Source organism: Carya illinoinensis, chromosome 16, assembly GCF_018687715.1.
Source record: "Carya illinoinensis cultivar Pawnee chromosome 16, C.illinoinensisPawnee_v1, whole genome shotgun sequence".
NCBI lineage: Eukaryota > Viridiplantae > Streptophyta > Magnoliopsida > Fagales > Juglandaceae > Carya > Carya illinoinensis.
Window position 1 is genome coordinate 8,961,180 of NC_056767.1, and position 16,257 is coordinate 8,977,436.

Below are 16,257 nucleotides of genomic sequence, written 5' to 3' on the forward strand. Positions count from 1 at the left end.
TTTAAAAAATTATAACCAAAAAATCAGAATTTTATAAACATAAATTGATTAATATTAAAAAATTATATTATAATAATATTTTATTTATTATTATTAAAAATATTTTATCTCATATCGTCTATAACAACTTAATGCCAAACCGAACTATTTCTTGTTGTTTCTTCCCCCTCTCTTTCCCTTCCCCACCGCCGTCGCCTGCTCTCTCTCTCTCTCTCTCTCTCATAGCAAATAATCTCTCATTCGAAACCTCCCTCCCTTTTCTCCGCTTGTTGCCCCCCCTCAATCTCAAGGAGGACATCGTCGAGAGATCTGTGGTCGCCGATAGATCTGTGGCCATCGCCAAGAGGTACACTGCCGTCTTCAACCGTGAACATTTAACTCTTTATGAGGTTAAAACTCAGCCATTTTTACTCTGATTTTGTTGCCTTTTAATTTCTGTTTGGATACCGAGAAAATGTGAGAGGGATTTCTGTTTGGCTGCTGAGAAAATATGGGATCAATTTCTGTTTGAGTTTGATGTGGCGCCTCCCTATATATTAGTTTGAGTTTGATAAAGGCTGTTTGAGTTCGAGTTTGACATGCTATTTGAGTTTGGTTTCTGCTGAGAAAAGGCTGGTAGTGGCGCCTCCCCTTATATTAGTTTGATTTTGATAAAGGCCCCTGTTTGCCCAAGAAACTATGATAAAATTCATTAGTGATTATACTTTATCAAGAAACTCCAAATTACTGTTTTGCTCTTTTGCTTTTTGGTTTTTCATAAAGAAGTATTTGATGTGGGTTTTTGGCTTGCAAAATTATATACATCTGTAATTAATGACCTATTGGCATGTAACTCAGTTCAAAAGAAACACAACCCAGGTCATTTCCCACCCCTTCTCAGAGCAAAAATACAAAACCCAGTGCAAAAAACAACACAAATTTGCAGCCCCAAAAATATTGGTTGTGATCGATCGCTAAAAGGAACATATACCAATTGATCAACGCATCAACATTTCATATCACTGTCAGCTTCCTTCTATTCTGCATTAACAACTGTTTAGAAACACTATGTTGTAAATTAAATGTGGCACACATCTTGAATTTCTGCTTCCTTTTCAAGGATAAAGTTATATTTGAAACCTCTGTATTGAATCTAAACCTCTGTTCCATAAACATTTATAAACATTTGAAACAATAAACGGTAACTCTCACGGAATAACCAAATATTAGATTGCAATCGTAAAGCACAAGTACTGCAATAAAGTGAAGTCTATGAGAAGATCAGGATTACCCATTCCAAATTTATATTGATGTCTACCGTCCAAAGTGGGGAGGGAATCCAAAGTGCCAAATTGAAAGATTGCTCCACTCACGAAACAAGCAATGGAAAAGCAAAAGCCCATATTTTTTGTTGATTTCACTTTTATTACTTCCTAATCATTTTGCTACAATTATAAACGTGTAAAGAACTACAGAAAAATCTGTATTTACACAAGGAAATTATAATTTTTGGGGACCCTGGAAGAAACCATGGAAGAACGGGAGATCAGTTTTCGCATCAAACATATAGAAATTGCAAACCAGATCAAATATGCCCTAAATACTTAATATGCAGAAGAGAATGCCAAAACGAAAAAAAAAAAAAAAAAACACAGGTAACGGCTAAAATCCAGCGGGTTCCGAATTGGAGATGGGTTTGTTCCAAAGCACTCGACAGAGAGGAGAAAGAGGAGAGGGCGCAGGGGAGAAAAAGGAAAGGGAAAAGGGGAGAGGAGAATCAGGAGAGGCGCTGTGTAGAGAAAAGGAAAACGGGGAGAGGAACAGAAGAGAGGAGATGGTGCGGGGGATAGGATAGAGAAAGGAAGAGAGCTGCTTCGGTACAACCACCCACCATAAGACATATAAACCTCATATATGTTGAAATTCTATTGGCTGGTGTTGAGACTTTTCACCCGACTGGTTTTGAGTTTTTCTCGTAACTTAAATAAAACAAAGCCCTAAATCTGGTTGCACTCTTTGTTCTTGTTGTCGTAGCAAAGTCACTCGTCTCCGCGATGACATCACTATGAATCTGGTATCTTCCGCATATGGCATCATCTAGGAGTTCGAAAAATCTGACACTCAGAGAACTTTCTTTCTCGTCGGCACCGCAGATATGGCACCAGAAATTGCCCCATAGCCTCTGGAATTTGGCCTTTTAGGATTTTGTAAAGAGGGGAAGTTCTAATTTTTAGCTAGAATTCTACTCACTTGGGGTTTGGGTTATTGCGGGATTAGTACATGGAATGCTGAGAGTTTGACTATTGGAGCGTTTGTCTGTAAATATTCTTATTGCTCGCTATTTTGGATTTTAACTCTTTTAGGCTATCTTAAATTCGATACCTGGAATGCTCTCTTTCTTATTGTTGGCTATATTAGTTCTGCTTTACTATCGGTAAAATTTTTTCTCATTCATGCTAATGATCAATGAAACAAGGATCTTTGGAATATTACTATGGTGTTCTTCTTCTATATGAAAGGCGTTTTTTATTGTTTTTGCTAATATTTCATCTTCAATATCTATCTTTTTCCCTAAAACTAATTACTTCCTGTATTATAGTGAATGCCTTTATTAAAGGTCAATAATGAATAACGGGTTTGTAGGATTGGAAGGAAACTATGTTTTCGGCAGCTTTCTTCTACTGCTTTGCTTGATGTCCAGTTTAACTGAGTTTCTGGCCTTGCATTAGATAATTCTAGTGATATATTTGAGATACACTGTGGATGCAACATTTATAATCTTTCTTCTGGGCAGATTGGTGAGTTTAAGGGCTGGGGTTTGCATCTGTGTAAACTAGCTTAAAGGACTTTGTATGTATCAGGATTAATTAAAGCCTTTATCTAGGCCCACTTTTGCCCCATAAGCAAGTCATTCTTAAGCAATGAGAGCATTTATACATTGAAGGGCTAGGAAATGTGCAAATTGATAGCAAAGTCTCATGAGTAATCATCACACCAGCAGATGGCTGCAAACTACCTCACATAAGTTGTGCTTCAATTCTTAGGTAGCCACATCTTTCTTGACTGTAGAATAATTCGCACAAAGCGATGTTAGGCATTTGGATTTCAAGCAAACCTTGGATATTGAGACTCCAATTTAAGACAACACCCACCCACCCCCCCCCCCCCCCCCCCCCCCCCAACCCAACAACATGAAACAATTTTTTAATTAAGTTCAAAAGCCTACTGAGAGTCTTTAAACTTAAAAAATATGAAAATACAATTATTCCCTTAAATGAACTACGTAAGAGCCAAGATCCTTTGGATCAATTGGCAACACCTTGGTTTCTCACTAAGGGAACTAAGGAATGAATCCCCCATGTATAAAAAATAAATAAATAACATAAGAAGAAAAGTGGCTGGAGAGACACTTTTCACAGTGGGCGATACCCCCTTTGCCCACCATGAACAGTGGCTCTCCAGTCCCCCTTTCCTGTTTCTTTTTTTATTTGAGGTTATTTGTTTTGATAGTTAAAAATAATAGAATAATTAAAAATGTCATTTGAGGTTATAAATGTCATTTAATATATTTATGTTTACTTTTTTTCGTGGATGTTTAAAAACTTTTAGGATGCTTTTAAAATTAGAATTTTAACATCCCTGAGTACTTGTGTTGCGCCTTTGTGCTTATAAATAAAGAATTTCAAGATTTGGGGTCTTGAAAACTTTTTAAAAATGGGGTCTTAAACCCAAAAAAAGGTAACACTACTGAGGGTGTATGGCACATGTCCTAAATACTATCACATGGTTGCCCTATTTTTGTGATAATTTTTTTTTTGGGGTTCTCTTTTTTTTTTTCTTTTTTTGTTGTTGTTTTGTGGTGTTTTTGGGGGGGGGGGGGGGGGGGGGGGGGGGGGGGGTGATGAGGTTAATATGGTTCACAAAAATATTTACTTTTATGAATTCTTAATGTGAATCAGAACAAATTTTGTTAAACTGGTTGATGGCTAAAGCATGAGTAAATGGAAGTGGTTGGGGAGACTTCGGTGATTGGAAGGGTTTCAGTAGATACTCATCTCCCTTATACAGAAATTCTTCTTTCACCAAGCAGTGCAGAAATTTGTGATTCAGCCACTTCTGTTAGTGCTTGATACTGATAACATTTGCAATACTTTGGTTGCAGTGGGAGATATCTGATAACAAGCAACTTCCTATCATGCTACTTGGCGTGAAAGCCATTGTAGAGACCCACTACAATATTTTATCTGTTAAGGAAGATGCAAGCTATGAAGAAATTCGTACAAGCTACCGATCTGCCATCCTTAATTCCCATCCAGATAAGTTGCAGAAGACATCAGAGACATCTGATCCTGACCAAGAGTTGAGGGAAAGATTTTTGAAGGTACAGAGAGCTTGGGAAGTCCTCAGCAATTTGAGGTTGCGGGCAGTTTATGATAGTGAGTTGCGAGATTTGAGACAGGATGCTGTAGCTGCAGATGATATCAGCTTGGAGGATATGATGGTTGAAGATTCTGGAGATGCATTGGAGCTCTTTTATCAGTGTCGATGTGGTGATTACTTCTCTGTCGATTCTCTGGAGTTGGGAAAAATGGGATATGTATTGTTGAGAGAGGGGAATAAGATTTCTTTGCAGACCCCAGATGCTTCACTGGCATCGGTGGTTCTTCCATGCGGGTCTTGTTCATTGAAAATTCGGCTATTGATTAACTCGGATATTTTCATTTCAATCGACGATAGTTTGGCTTGATTGTGCTGTTGTCGTGAAAAGGCTTAGATTTGACCACAGCTCCTCATCCTTGTGCTTGAATTCCATGCCATAGTATCTTTCTTGCCTAATGTCTTCCAGGCAATCAGTTGGAGCTGTGGAGGAAGACGCCATAAAACTGCAGCTGTGAGCTGTGAAGAAAACAATGAAAACAGAGATGAACAAAGTATGCATCATGGGATACACAAAACATGCCGCGAATGAACAAAATAATTAGTTTCGGGTTGCTGGAGGAAAGTTAAATTTGTTTAATTTCCCTTACTGATTAATGTCTCCGATTACATGCTGTTGATCCTTGAGAACTCAATTTTACTTTGAATTCACTTAGACCCTTTTAAATTTGTATTTGTATTTTTTTTAAATTACAAACCTTGGCCGGTACCCATTCTCCAAAACCCGGGTATACCTGGGCCGAGTACCGGGTTTAAAACTCGGAATCTTTTTTTTTTTTTTTTTTTAAAACCAAACCCAATGCCAAAAGTTTTGGCACTGGTTTAAAATCCCCAATGTCTGCCGATTCTCCCTATTTCTCTCTCTCTCTACCAATCTGCTAGAAACCCTATTCTCCCTCCCTCAGTTCGTCGTCATTGACTTGCCATCATCCTCCTCATCATCCTAAAAAACACTACAAATTCAGGTTAGTTTTTTATTATCTCTTCTTCCATTTTGGTTCTTTAGTTTATAACTTTATGGTGCAGTTTGTTTGGGGGTTGTGATTTGTTGATGTGGACCATTGTGCATGCTTGAGTTGAAGTACTCATTTTGGCGAAAATTTGTTTTGGGTTTTTGGTTTTGGGTGTGATTTGTTTTGGTGTGGACCATTTTCACATGTTGCAAGTGATTTTGGACGATTGTTGGGAGTGATGGAGTAGATGAGGACGAAGATTCTAATGATAGGGGTGCGTGTGGTATTTTTATGGGTGGAACCTCATATCCAGAAGAAAATGGAAAAGAATTAGAAGGAGAATATGAGGAATATATTTGAAAAATAGATTTGAAATAATACATTTCTGTTGAAAAATAATACATCACTTCACAGCCTGCGTGCATAAGATTTGCACAATGAGCCTATTCCATGATTTGTTTTTTTGGAAACTGTCTTGTTAACACTCTTTAGTAAAATACTTATAAAAAAAAAATAAAAACACTCTTTAGTAAAATCTGATGATTGGAATGCATGTGCCTTAATAAACTAGAATCAATGGTTCTAGATCAAGTACATTTCTGCTGAAAAATTATACATCAACTCACATTTCTACTGCATTTGGTTTTCATTTTTTGTTGTCTATATATGGCTAGAATGAGACCCAGCATTATGTATTTTAATTTCTAGCTTTTCTTTGGTTTTATTGTAACTTTAATAGATGGAAGAAGATTATGTTAGTTGTAATGTCGGTACAACCCAAGGGGACTCCTCTTCTATTCCATTTGATGTAAAGGAGCTTGGGAGTATTCCAATCACCTCACCCATACATATACAACATCCTACTCGTTCTTCCCACATTTATGCAAAAAATCACCTAGCAACTAATCTATGGTATGTGGACACTTTATTAAAGTGCAACCTATTGACCACGATAACTTAAAATCTTAGTGTAATTATTGCGTTAAGCTATATAGTTGCCACTACAAGAATGACACTTTATATTTGATACACCACTTTCAAAATTCATGTGAAACTTCCCCTCTTAGAGTTAAAAGAGTTGGAAAAAGTCAATCATCTAGTATTAATAGGGATGCGGAGGAAAGAGTGTGTAGTCTACAAGGTCTAGTGAAATATAATGTAGAAAAACTTACTGTGTCAATTGCTAAGTTTTTTATTAGGTGTAAATTGTCTTTTAGGCTTATGGAGTATGATGGGTTTATTAAATTTGTGGTTGATTTAGAGTCTAATTTACTTTGTCATCTTGAACCACTTAAAAAATGGACTGTATTAAGTTGTATAATGAAGATAACCACTTTAAAAATGGATTGTTGGATAGTCAAAAAAATCTGTCTCACTACCGAATTTTAGACATTGGTGCAAAATATAAATTACGTGTGCATTATCGTGTATTTTTTTAAATGTAATTGGTGATTGCATAAAAAAAATAACAAAGTTTTGCCAATTCCTTACTATAAGGGCAACACTATTGAGAGAGTGTTAGTCTTGGGATTGTATAAATGAGGTGGTGATAAAATTTTGACCATCGCAATTGATAATGTCTCCTGAAATGATGTTTGTTGATTACATGATGAGGAGAATAAAAGATAATGATCGTACTATATTGAGTAGTGAAGTTCTTCATATGCGGTATGTTGCCCATATCTTGAATCTGATTGTTATGGATTGCTTGAAAGATGTTTTTGATTTTGTGTCAAAGATTAGGGATGCTGTCAAGTATATAAAATCCTTGTCGTCAATATTTGTTAAGTTCAAGATTTGTGCGATGAACGAAAAAATCAGTGGGAGGATGATTTACTTGGATGTTCCTACTTATAGAACTCCACATATTTGATATTGAGTATCGCTGAAAAACATAAACAAGCATTTGAACAATGTGTTTGTGGATGAACAATTCGTGAACTCTATTAGTGATGATTAAAAAATGCACAGAATTTTGTGGAGTTGCTGAAAATTTTTAATGATGTTATATTGAGCATTTCTGGTTCTTTGTATGCAACGAATAATGTATATTTTGAGTAACTTTGTATAATTGAAGATACATTAAATGATATATGTTTTATTAATGATATTATCACTAGTACTATGAGCATATACATGATAAGCACGTATGACAAGTATTGAGGTAGCACAAATAGGTTCAATTTAATGATATATGTTGTTGTTGTACTTGATTCATGATATAAATGATGACAATGAAGTTTTAGTTGCAAAAGTGTAGAGGGTATGAGTTAGTGGATAAGATAGAAGATAGGGTTAAACTCCTTTTAGGCTGCTTAATCGAGCAGTTTAACATATTTCGTGTGGCTAGTGCTGGGGGAGTTCTAATGTGACTGAAGGGAGGCCAAATATTACTAATACAAAAATTAGTAATGAGTAGGCACTACCTTCGACTAAATTTAATATCATATTCACCAATTCCTTAAGGAGTGGGGTGTTATGGATTTTAGATTGGAGCTAGAAAGGTATTTTTCTGAGATATGTATAAAAGACTCGCTCAATTTTAATATTTTAGATTGGTTGAGAGTAAATGTCGTCAATTATCCTGTCCTTGACGAGATAGCATGTGATGTGTTAATCAATTTTGGGTGCAAATGAGGGTTTTGACAGTTTCTAGAGACAATGAACTCCTAAAAGGATCTAATATGCGTTCTCCAGTACAGAATGCAAACTTCAAAGCGATAGTGGAATTGAGGGTGACTAACACATAACGTGCTATCTTACCAAGGACATGATAATTAGCATCATTAACTTCACCAATATAAGATATCAAAATCGAGTGAGTCATTTACATGCATTTTAGACAAATACCTCTTTAGCTTTGATCTAAACTCCATAATTCCCCACTCTTTAAGGAATCTAGCGAACATGATCTTAAATTTATTCAAAGACGGTGTCGGCTCATTACCAATTTTTGTGTTAGTAGTGCTTGGCCTCCCACTTGGCCTCCCTTGAGCCACATAACTCCCTTCACTAGTCACACAAAATGTGTAATACTGCTCAATCAAGTGGTCTAAAAGGAGTTTAACCCTATCATCTATCTTATCCGTCAACTCATAACTTTTGCAACCAAACTTCATTGCCATAATTTTATATCATGGATCAAGTACAAAAATAATATATATCATCAAGTTGAACCTATTTGTGCTATCCCAAGCCCAATATTTGCTTCTCATATTTATGTCCATAGTACTAGTGATAATATAATTACTTAAGTACATATCTTTTAATGCATGTTCAATTGTGCAAAATTGCTCAAAATATACATTAGCTGTTATATACAAAAGTCCAAAAATGCTTAACGTAACATCATATAATTTTTTTAGCAACTCTACAAAAATTCGTGCATTTTTTAATCATCACTAATGGGGTTCATAAATTATTCATCCACAAATACATATTGTTCAAAGACTTATTTATGTTTTTTAGCAATACTCAACATTAAATATGTGGAGTTTCATTTAGTCGAAACATCCAAATAAATCATCCTCATTATTTTTTCCTTTACTGTACAATTTTTGAACTTGGCAAATCTTGATGGCAAGGATTTTACATACCTAACGACATCCGTAATATTTGATACAAAATCATAAACATCATTCAAACCATCTATAACAATCAGATTCAAGATATGGGAAGCACACCTCATATGAAGAAATTCACCACCCAATATAGTACGATCATTGTCTTTTATTCTCCTCATCATGTAATCAACAATAATATCATTTCAAGAGGTATTATCAATTGTGATGGTTAAAATTTTATCAACACCCCATTCATGCAATCCCAAGTCTATACCCTTTCAATAGTTTCGCTCCTATAGTAAGGAATTTGGCAAAATTTCGATATTTTTGGAAGACTTCCAAGCTCCTCTACATCCAATAGAATAGAAGAGGAGTTGCCAATTCCTTAGGTTGTACTGATATTACAACTCACAGGATCTTCTTTCATCTATTAAAGTTAGAACAAAACTAAAGAAAAAATGAAAGGGGTTGTGTAGTTATGGATTGGTGTTATTTATATTAAAAAAAATAAAGAATATGTGAATCACCTCGCATTGTGAGGTAACAAGGGAGTTATGGGATGAGATCTTTCACAGGATTGAAGTTGCTTGGGTTATGTCTGGTAGAGTTTTGGGTTGTTGAAAGAAGATGCAATGTTGTCATCAAGTGGCAGTTCTGTGGAAGATGATTTCGTTGTATATCATGTGTATTTGATCGGAAAGAAATGCGCATTGCTTTGAAGACAAGGAACGCACTAGGGGGGAGCTAAAGAACTTTTTTCTACACTGTAATGCTTTGATTTTGTGCCATGGTATTGAACAAGAGCAACGTTTATTATTTTCTATCTTTAATTTATTTCTTAAAATATATTTAGGTGTTCTCTGTATACTTTCTGTGTACTTGGATTATGCCTATTTCATTCAGATAAATAATATTTAACATTTTGGATATTGATATAGGAGTTTCTACCCATAAAAACACCTTGCACCCCTATCATTAGAATCATTGTCTTGATCACTAAAGGCTTGTGACTTGATTGGTATAACCCGTAGCATCTAAAATAGAAGTATGGAGTTTGAAACTCCCTTCTCCAAATGTATCAAAAAAAAGAAAAAAGAATCTTCATCCTTATCTACTCCATCACTCCCAACAATCAATTGTCTAAAATCACTTGCGACATGCGAAAATGGTCCACGCCAAAATAAATCACATCCAAAATCAGAAACCCAAAATAAATTTTCCCCAAAATGAGTACTTCAACTCAAGCATGCACAGTGGTCCACACCAACATATCACACCCACCCAAAATCAGAAACCCAGCCTGTTTCCATTGTGAAAAACATTATCCTAAACACAATTCTGGATATTAACATTGAACTTCCCAAAAACCATGGGTCTAAGCTCTATGCTCAACATATGATCCAGAGAGTCCTGAAGTTCCAAGAACTGTGATCTGCAAGAAAAATAATAAAAAAGAAACAATTTTTGTTAGGATTAATCCACGACACCAGGAAAAGACTTGATTATTGCCCATAATGAATGAGATAAATATTTGTTAACGAGAACCTACACTCATTGCACGTAGGATATTTGCAGTGCCACATCATAAAGATTCTGAAATAGAAACTTCAAGGCTTATGCATAAGTTATTCCCCGGGTAAAAACTGTCTCAGATAAGGGGAAGGGGATGTTTAGAGGTTAAATTTATAGTTATTCTTCAAACAGTCTGATCTTTAGCCACTAGTTCTCCTAGGTGGTCCACGTAATAAGGAATCAATTTCACATATACTACGGGTCGGCAAAGAACTATAATTTAAGAGTACAATGGCTTGACTAGAGCTTTCATGCTCATTTTTGTATCAGTTTCTCAAAAATCACGAAGATACATTATTTGTATATTTCGAAAATTACAAACTAGGCCAGATGCTGAAGGTATGAAGCTTCTGATGGCATACTGAACCATTACATAAGTTTCATACCTTCAGCATCTGGTATGGTGGACATTCTAACTAAAAGAGTTCAGTAAGCTCTAAAAGGTTAGGGTGAAAACATTTGCCACAGTAAGAATCTTTTGTATCTGGTGCTTCGTTAAGAAAAAAGGAAAATTTGTAAGTCAAAGTAGCACACCGGTCCCCTAGAATTTCTAAAGATGATGACGTTCTTAACCCCGTTACATTCATAGAGTCTATGGTGGACATTCTAACTAAAAGAGTCCGGTAAGGCTCTAAAAGGCCGAGGGTGAAAGTTTATTACCTTTCCCCACTCAGAATCAAGTCCACTGCATCTCATCTTCAAATGTATCATCTTTGTTCCCAACTCTGTCTCCACTTTCTTCCGCAAATAGGTCTCATCGGGCCCAAATGCATCCAAATAAGTGTTGTAGCGATTGTAAACTGTTTGAAGTGCATTCTTAAGCTCATCTGACAAGGGCTTGACATCCTACAGAAGATTTGAGATCATCAAACTACAAGAACTGGACATACAGAAGAATGGAAGGTCAATTGTGTATACAGTTTACAATACCTCACCACTCAGTCCAATTGAGTCATCAATTTCCATCTTTAAAGTTACAAGGATACCACCAAATTCCTCAACTGCTTCGGCCGCACGGAAAACATTTGCCACAACCTCCTTGCCAGCTGTGTCGTCAGTGCTTTTAGACAATGCAGCCTTCACATCATGGACAACAGAGTTGGGAAGCTCATCCCAATTGGCAGCCAATAAATCCTTGAAGACACTGCGAAGCTCAGGGTCTTTTATGACTGGCATATGAGTTACATCTTCACTATAGAACCGCTTGCTTCTGCTGGCTATCGAAACAGAAGACAAGCAACCTGTGGATTTGCCCTATGAGTAACAAGTTCAGAACGTAAAATGCATGTCAACGTTATAACAATCAAATAATATGCCTACTGAGACCAACTAAAAGCTAACCCACTTTGCCAACTGTGGGAACAAACCGTTGCTCAGAGGTCCACATGCTGTATAGAGCATACAAGCAACACTAAGACTAAATTACTCACATCTCATTATACTCTGCATAAATAATTTTTTGATGGGCATACTACGCATAAAGTATTGTCCTAACACCCCAAAGAATACAAACTACAACCATTCATCAAACAATTTTCGTCACAGAATATAAGTATTACGAACTCTCGACCAACTTTAATTTCACGGAACTTTCACAGGGCATGTCCCAGCACTTGCCTATGATTACATGCACTGGAGAACTTTTATGGTACACTCTTCGCATAGAAATGTGCACACGTGGCCACAGACGAAAATATATAGTGTCACACTCTTATTGCAAGCCTTATGTACCTCCTGCGATTTCTGAAAAATAAAAAATCTTTATTTGGTTTGAGGAGCAACTTCTTGCAGCTCACAAGCAACCACACGAATAAAACCGGGCCCCTGACTGAGCCGCCGTTCAGTAAGGAGATCATTAACGGTCATTAACGAGCTTGAAGAATGAAAAATGAACCAACCGAAACGGTAACAAAATCACAGGAAACGGATGCGAAGAAGAACGAGATCCGATTCATTCAGCAGGCCGCGCAATCCTAGGGCAAACTTTGCAATTTAAATAACCGATTTCAGCCGGGGAAATTAAAAAAAAAAAAAAAATCAGAAAGTCGGACATGATTCTTCATAGGGGAAAGTAAAAGTCAAGAAAGATAAAAGCACCGGAGAGGGGGAAGTTGTGAGAGCCGGAAGGAGACGGAGATGTGAGACTGAAGAGGCTTCGAGTAGCGTCGTGGGTGTGGAGGTGGGAGCGGCGGAGGAGGAAGGTGTGGGTGACGCGGTAAGATCTGGAGCAAAGCGACCGGTATAGCGATCTTAGAGCCAACGTCTTGTCCATTTTTGGCTCTCTCACTCTGAAGAAGATGACGAGCAAGAAGACAGAAGAATTAGCAAAGCTTGAAGAGTGGGGCAGTGACACAACGCATAGCTTTGCGTGTCTTTCGTTAAGCGTGCCGAGCGAAAGACCTTATTTCACTGTTTCCTATATTTTTTTGGAGAGGAAAACGTTAATGTTATCAACGGCTTTTATAGCTGTGATTTTTTTTTAAAATTTTTTTTACTTAATAATTAAATAAATATTTTTTAATAATATTATAAATTCTCTTATTTTTTTAAATATTTTTAATGCGTTAAAAAAATATACGTAAAAAAATCAAAAAACAAAAAATCTTAAAAATACAAACAGGAGCTTTCAGCTGTGGGAGTAGTACTGTCCTATTTCTTTTGAAAAATGTTTAGACCATCATTGGTAGCTCCCGCTTGGGGCTGTTACTGGCCATTTTTTTTATTTTATTCTTTTTGCTTTTGTTTAATAATTAAGTAATTATTGTTTAATAATATTGTGAATATTTAAAAAAGAATATTTAGTTGTAAAAAAAAAAATACATAAAAAAAGGGTCAAAAATAAAAACACATATTACAACTAGCAGTAGCTCCCCCTCCCAGCGGTAGCCGTTGTGCTTCATCCATTGTTCATTTTCACAAAACATATTATCTTACTTTAATTATTATAATTTTTTTAAATTTTTATATAAAATAAAATAAATAATTTAATTTTTTAAAATTTTAATATAAAAATAATATATTTTAATAATATTTTATTTAATTATTAACTTTAATCTCAATTAATCTTATCTCTGAAAATAAAGGAAGTCTTAAATCAATTTCAATGACTTTTATATTATATAAGAAATATAAATTATTTTAAAAAGTAGTTTCATCTGATTATTACGTAAAAAGAATTGTAAAATACAATTAGCTATAGTAACCTGCTACTTGTTACATTAGACTACTTCCCATGAAAAAAAAAAAAAACAGCGTTTTTATTTTCTCTCCAGCATCCATATCGTACAATCCTGAAAAATTTTTCGTTCATCGGGGGGAGGGGGTTTGGTGCTTCGGTTCCACCACCCACCTCCCCTCCTCGCCGGCCAAGGCCTTCTTTTCCCTTTTTCTTTATTTTTTTTCCTTTTTTTTTAGCTTATTTCCGGTTGCTCCGTTCAACTCTGTCGATCTACTACTTTCTAGCGGCCTAGGGCGAACACGCGACCTCTTTTCAGCTTCTCCTGGTGCCGATCGTCATTTTGGCGGAAGGTATCTTCCCATCAAGTGTCGCATTTGTCACACGCGCGGATTAAGCTGCGCATGGTTTTCACACACCGTCGTGCCTCGAGGAGCTTTCTGCCATCACGAGCGACAGTTTCGGGGTTTGCAGCATCAGATCTTTCAGATCCATCCAGTCTTGTCTCTCTAGATGTGGTGCGTGGCCTGCACGCGCCGCCATCGCCGATTCCGCCAGCTCGCTGGAGTTTCGACACAGTTTTCGGATGCTACATTATGTTTCTACTTTTCCTAACTAAAGATCAAGTAAAAGTGAATGTGATAGTTCCTTCTAGTCAGTTCAGACCAACATGTTGCAGCACAACCTTCTTCACTGCGGCTTCCAGCTGCAGTTTTATAGTCTGTTTATCAGACTATTTTAAAACCGTCACCAAGCAGTATTCCCCTTGTGGGAATTGGGTGGGAGCTATTTGTTTGGTTCCGATCACCCCCTTTGTTTTTTCCTTTTGTGTTATAATGTGTGTTGGCTTTGGGAAGACTGTAGGGGACTCCCACCCCATCAAACTTGTATCTTGTTTCTATTAGTTTATCTATAAATGTTCTATTTGCTAAGAGAAAAAAAAAAAAAACCTGCCACTTGTTACTATTCATCCTATAATTTTATTTATTTATTTATATTTCATTTACTTCCTCATTTACTTTTATTTTGATTTGTACCATGTAAGCAAAGTCTTTTTATAATTCATCATTTAAAACACATATATTTCATTTTCTTCTCAAAAAATATCTTGAAAATATTTTTAAACCAATTTTTTCATATTTTTATTTTATTTTTAATTTTTATTTAACTTGTATATTTTTATTTTACGTGTATAGGATCGAAGTATTTTACGTTATATATAAAAACAAATTACAAATAAAAAAAATATATTGATATTGTAAATTTCTTGGTAGAAAGGAAATATTTAAAAAGAATAAAAAAAGATTATTTAAATTATACGAAGAAAAAATAGATAAACTAATATATGATATATTGTAAAAGTCAATATATAAAATAGAAAAAATAAATTTTGATGATATATTTTAAATAATAGGATAAAGAATCCATTAAGAGTGCCTCATCATTCTCATGAATAGCCAAACCCAAACCTTTATTTTAATTAATATGAAATAAATCTTTATAATAGATTATCTATTTTTTTATTATATAATAATAAAATAATATTAATTTATTTTTTTAATTTTTAATTTTATCATATTGTACCATTTTAGATATTGAGAGGCAAAGAAATGATAGAGCTAGGGGTGTACACGAAACCGGCAAACCGGCCGTGACCGACTCAGACCGGCCGCCGGAGACCGGAACCGGCCGAAACCGCCAAGGAACCGGTTGGCGGTCAGCAGCGATTTAGCAAAACCGACGTTCGTCGGTTCGGTCGCGGTTTGAGGCCGGCTCAAACCGCTAAACCGGCCGACAACATAAACATATATATTTTTTAATTTATACCTAAATAAAACGACGCCGTTCCACTAAGTGGAACGGCGTCGTTTGATTCTGTTATGATAAAACACATGTAAACGACGCCGTTTGTATTAAAGCAAACGGCGCCGTTTTATCTATGATAACGAAAAAAAAAATAAGTAGAACGACGCCGTTGGATTTAAAACCAAACGGCGTCGTTTTGATCTCCTTCTTCCTCCTTCTTTTTCTTCCCCCGATTCTCACAGCTTCTCTCTCTCTCTCCTCTGTAACTCTCTCTCTCTCTACTCTCTCCGAGCACCAGCGCCGCTAGAGGAACCGACAACCGATCGAGAACCGCCAGAGAACCGCTGGAGTAGATACGGACGGTTTTCCTCCCCCCCATCGACCGGTTACGGTCGGTTGCTCCGGTGAATCTCACCTCATCGGTCGGCGTCGGTTTTACCCAAAAACCGCGCCGATGAGGTCGGTTTTCACCCCTAGATAGAGCAGATGAAGACTTTAGAGGGAAAGAAGCGGGAAGTACTTGGGAGAGAGAATATCAAGAGAAGGTGAGAAAGGGTTCAAAAAAATAATAAAATTTAGATTTGATCATTCTACAGTATCAATCAAATATGACTTTTGTTTTCAATATACTATAGTTAAAGTTTATTGTAGATACTGAATCAGCCAATTTCTTATCCTTAATAGCCATTTGAGGCATTTTATTTACATATGGCTATTCTAGACTTTGCTAGATGCAGTCGGCAAATGCAGTCGGCATGCAAACGGCTGTACG

The 16,257-nt window shown here is 36.2% G+C and overlaps 2 protein-coding genes across 5 annotated transcripts; one reads left to right on the forward strand and one right to left on the reverse strand.

The window, feature by feature from the left end:
• Positions 1-148: 148 nt before the first annotated feature.
• LOC122299235 (DPH4 homolog) lies at positions 149-5,083 on the forward strand. Of its 2 annotated transcripts, none has more exons than XM_043109336.1 (2): positions 149-346; positions 4,142-5,083. In XM_043109336.1, the coding sequence occupies exon 2, from the start codon at positions 4,175-4,177 to the stop codon at positions 4,724-4,726; it is 552 nt and encodes a 183-aa protein (XP_042965270.1). In that variant the 5' UTR covers positions 149-346; positions 4,142-4,174; the 3' UTR covers positions 4,727-5,083. The 2 variants fall into 2 exon arrangements, with proteins under 2 accessions (XP_042965270.1, XP_042965269.1); XM_043109335.1 differs by having other exon boundaries at positions 150-389.
• A 4,925-nt stretch (positions 5,084-10,008) lies between these two features.
• On the reverse strand, positions 10,009-12,925 carry LOC122299234 (succinate dehydrogenase subunit 5, mitochondrial-like). Of its 3 annotated transcripts, XM_043109334.1 has the most exons (6): positions 12,602-12,745; positions 12,403-12,487; positions 12,122-12,247; positions 11,435-11,745; positions 11,165-11,350; positions 10,009-10,364 (listed from the first exon to the last, which is right to left on the reverse strand). In XM_043109334.1, exons 3-6 carry the CDS (start codon positions 12,165-12,167, stop codon positions 10,308-10,310), a joined length of 600 nt encoding a protein of 199 aa, XP_042965268.1. In that variant the 5' UTR covers positions 12,168-12,247; positions 12,403-12,487; positions 12,602-12,745; the 3' UTR covers positions 10,009-10,307. The 3 variants fall into 3 exon arrangements, with proteins under 3 accessions (XP_042965268.1, XP_042965267.1, XP_042965266.1); XM_043109333.1 differs by having other exon boundaries at positions 12,122-12,477; positions 12,602-12,727; XM_043109332.1 differs by lacking the exons at positions 12,122-12,247; positions 12,403-12,487 and having other exon boundaries at positions 12,602-12,925.
• Positions 12,926-16,257: the final 3,332 nt, after the last annotated feature.

What these genes read in the sequence shown, in the direction of transcription:
- LOC122299235 (XM_043109336.1), top strand. Translation starts at nt 4,175, where the DNA reads ATGCTACTTGGCGTGAAAGCCATTGTAGAGACCCACTACAATATTTTA.
- LOC122299234 (XM_043109332.1), bottom strand. Translation starts at nt 12,776, where the DNA reads ATGGACAAGACGTTGGCTCTAAGATCGCTATACCGGTCGCTTTGCTCC. An exon ending in CAATTGGACTGAGTGGTGAG is followed by an intron (nt 11,351 to 11,434) that starts GTATTGTAAACT and finishes AATCTTCTGTAG; the next exon opens with GATGTCAAGCCCTTGTCAGA. An exon ending in TTGATTCTGAGTGGGGAAAG is followed by an intron (nt 10,365 to 11,164) that starts GTAATAAACTTT and finishes TTTTTCTTGCAG; the next exon opens with ATCACAGTTCTTGGAACTTC.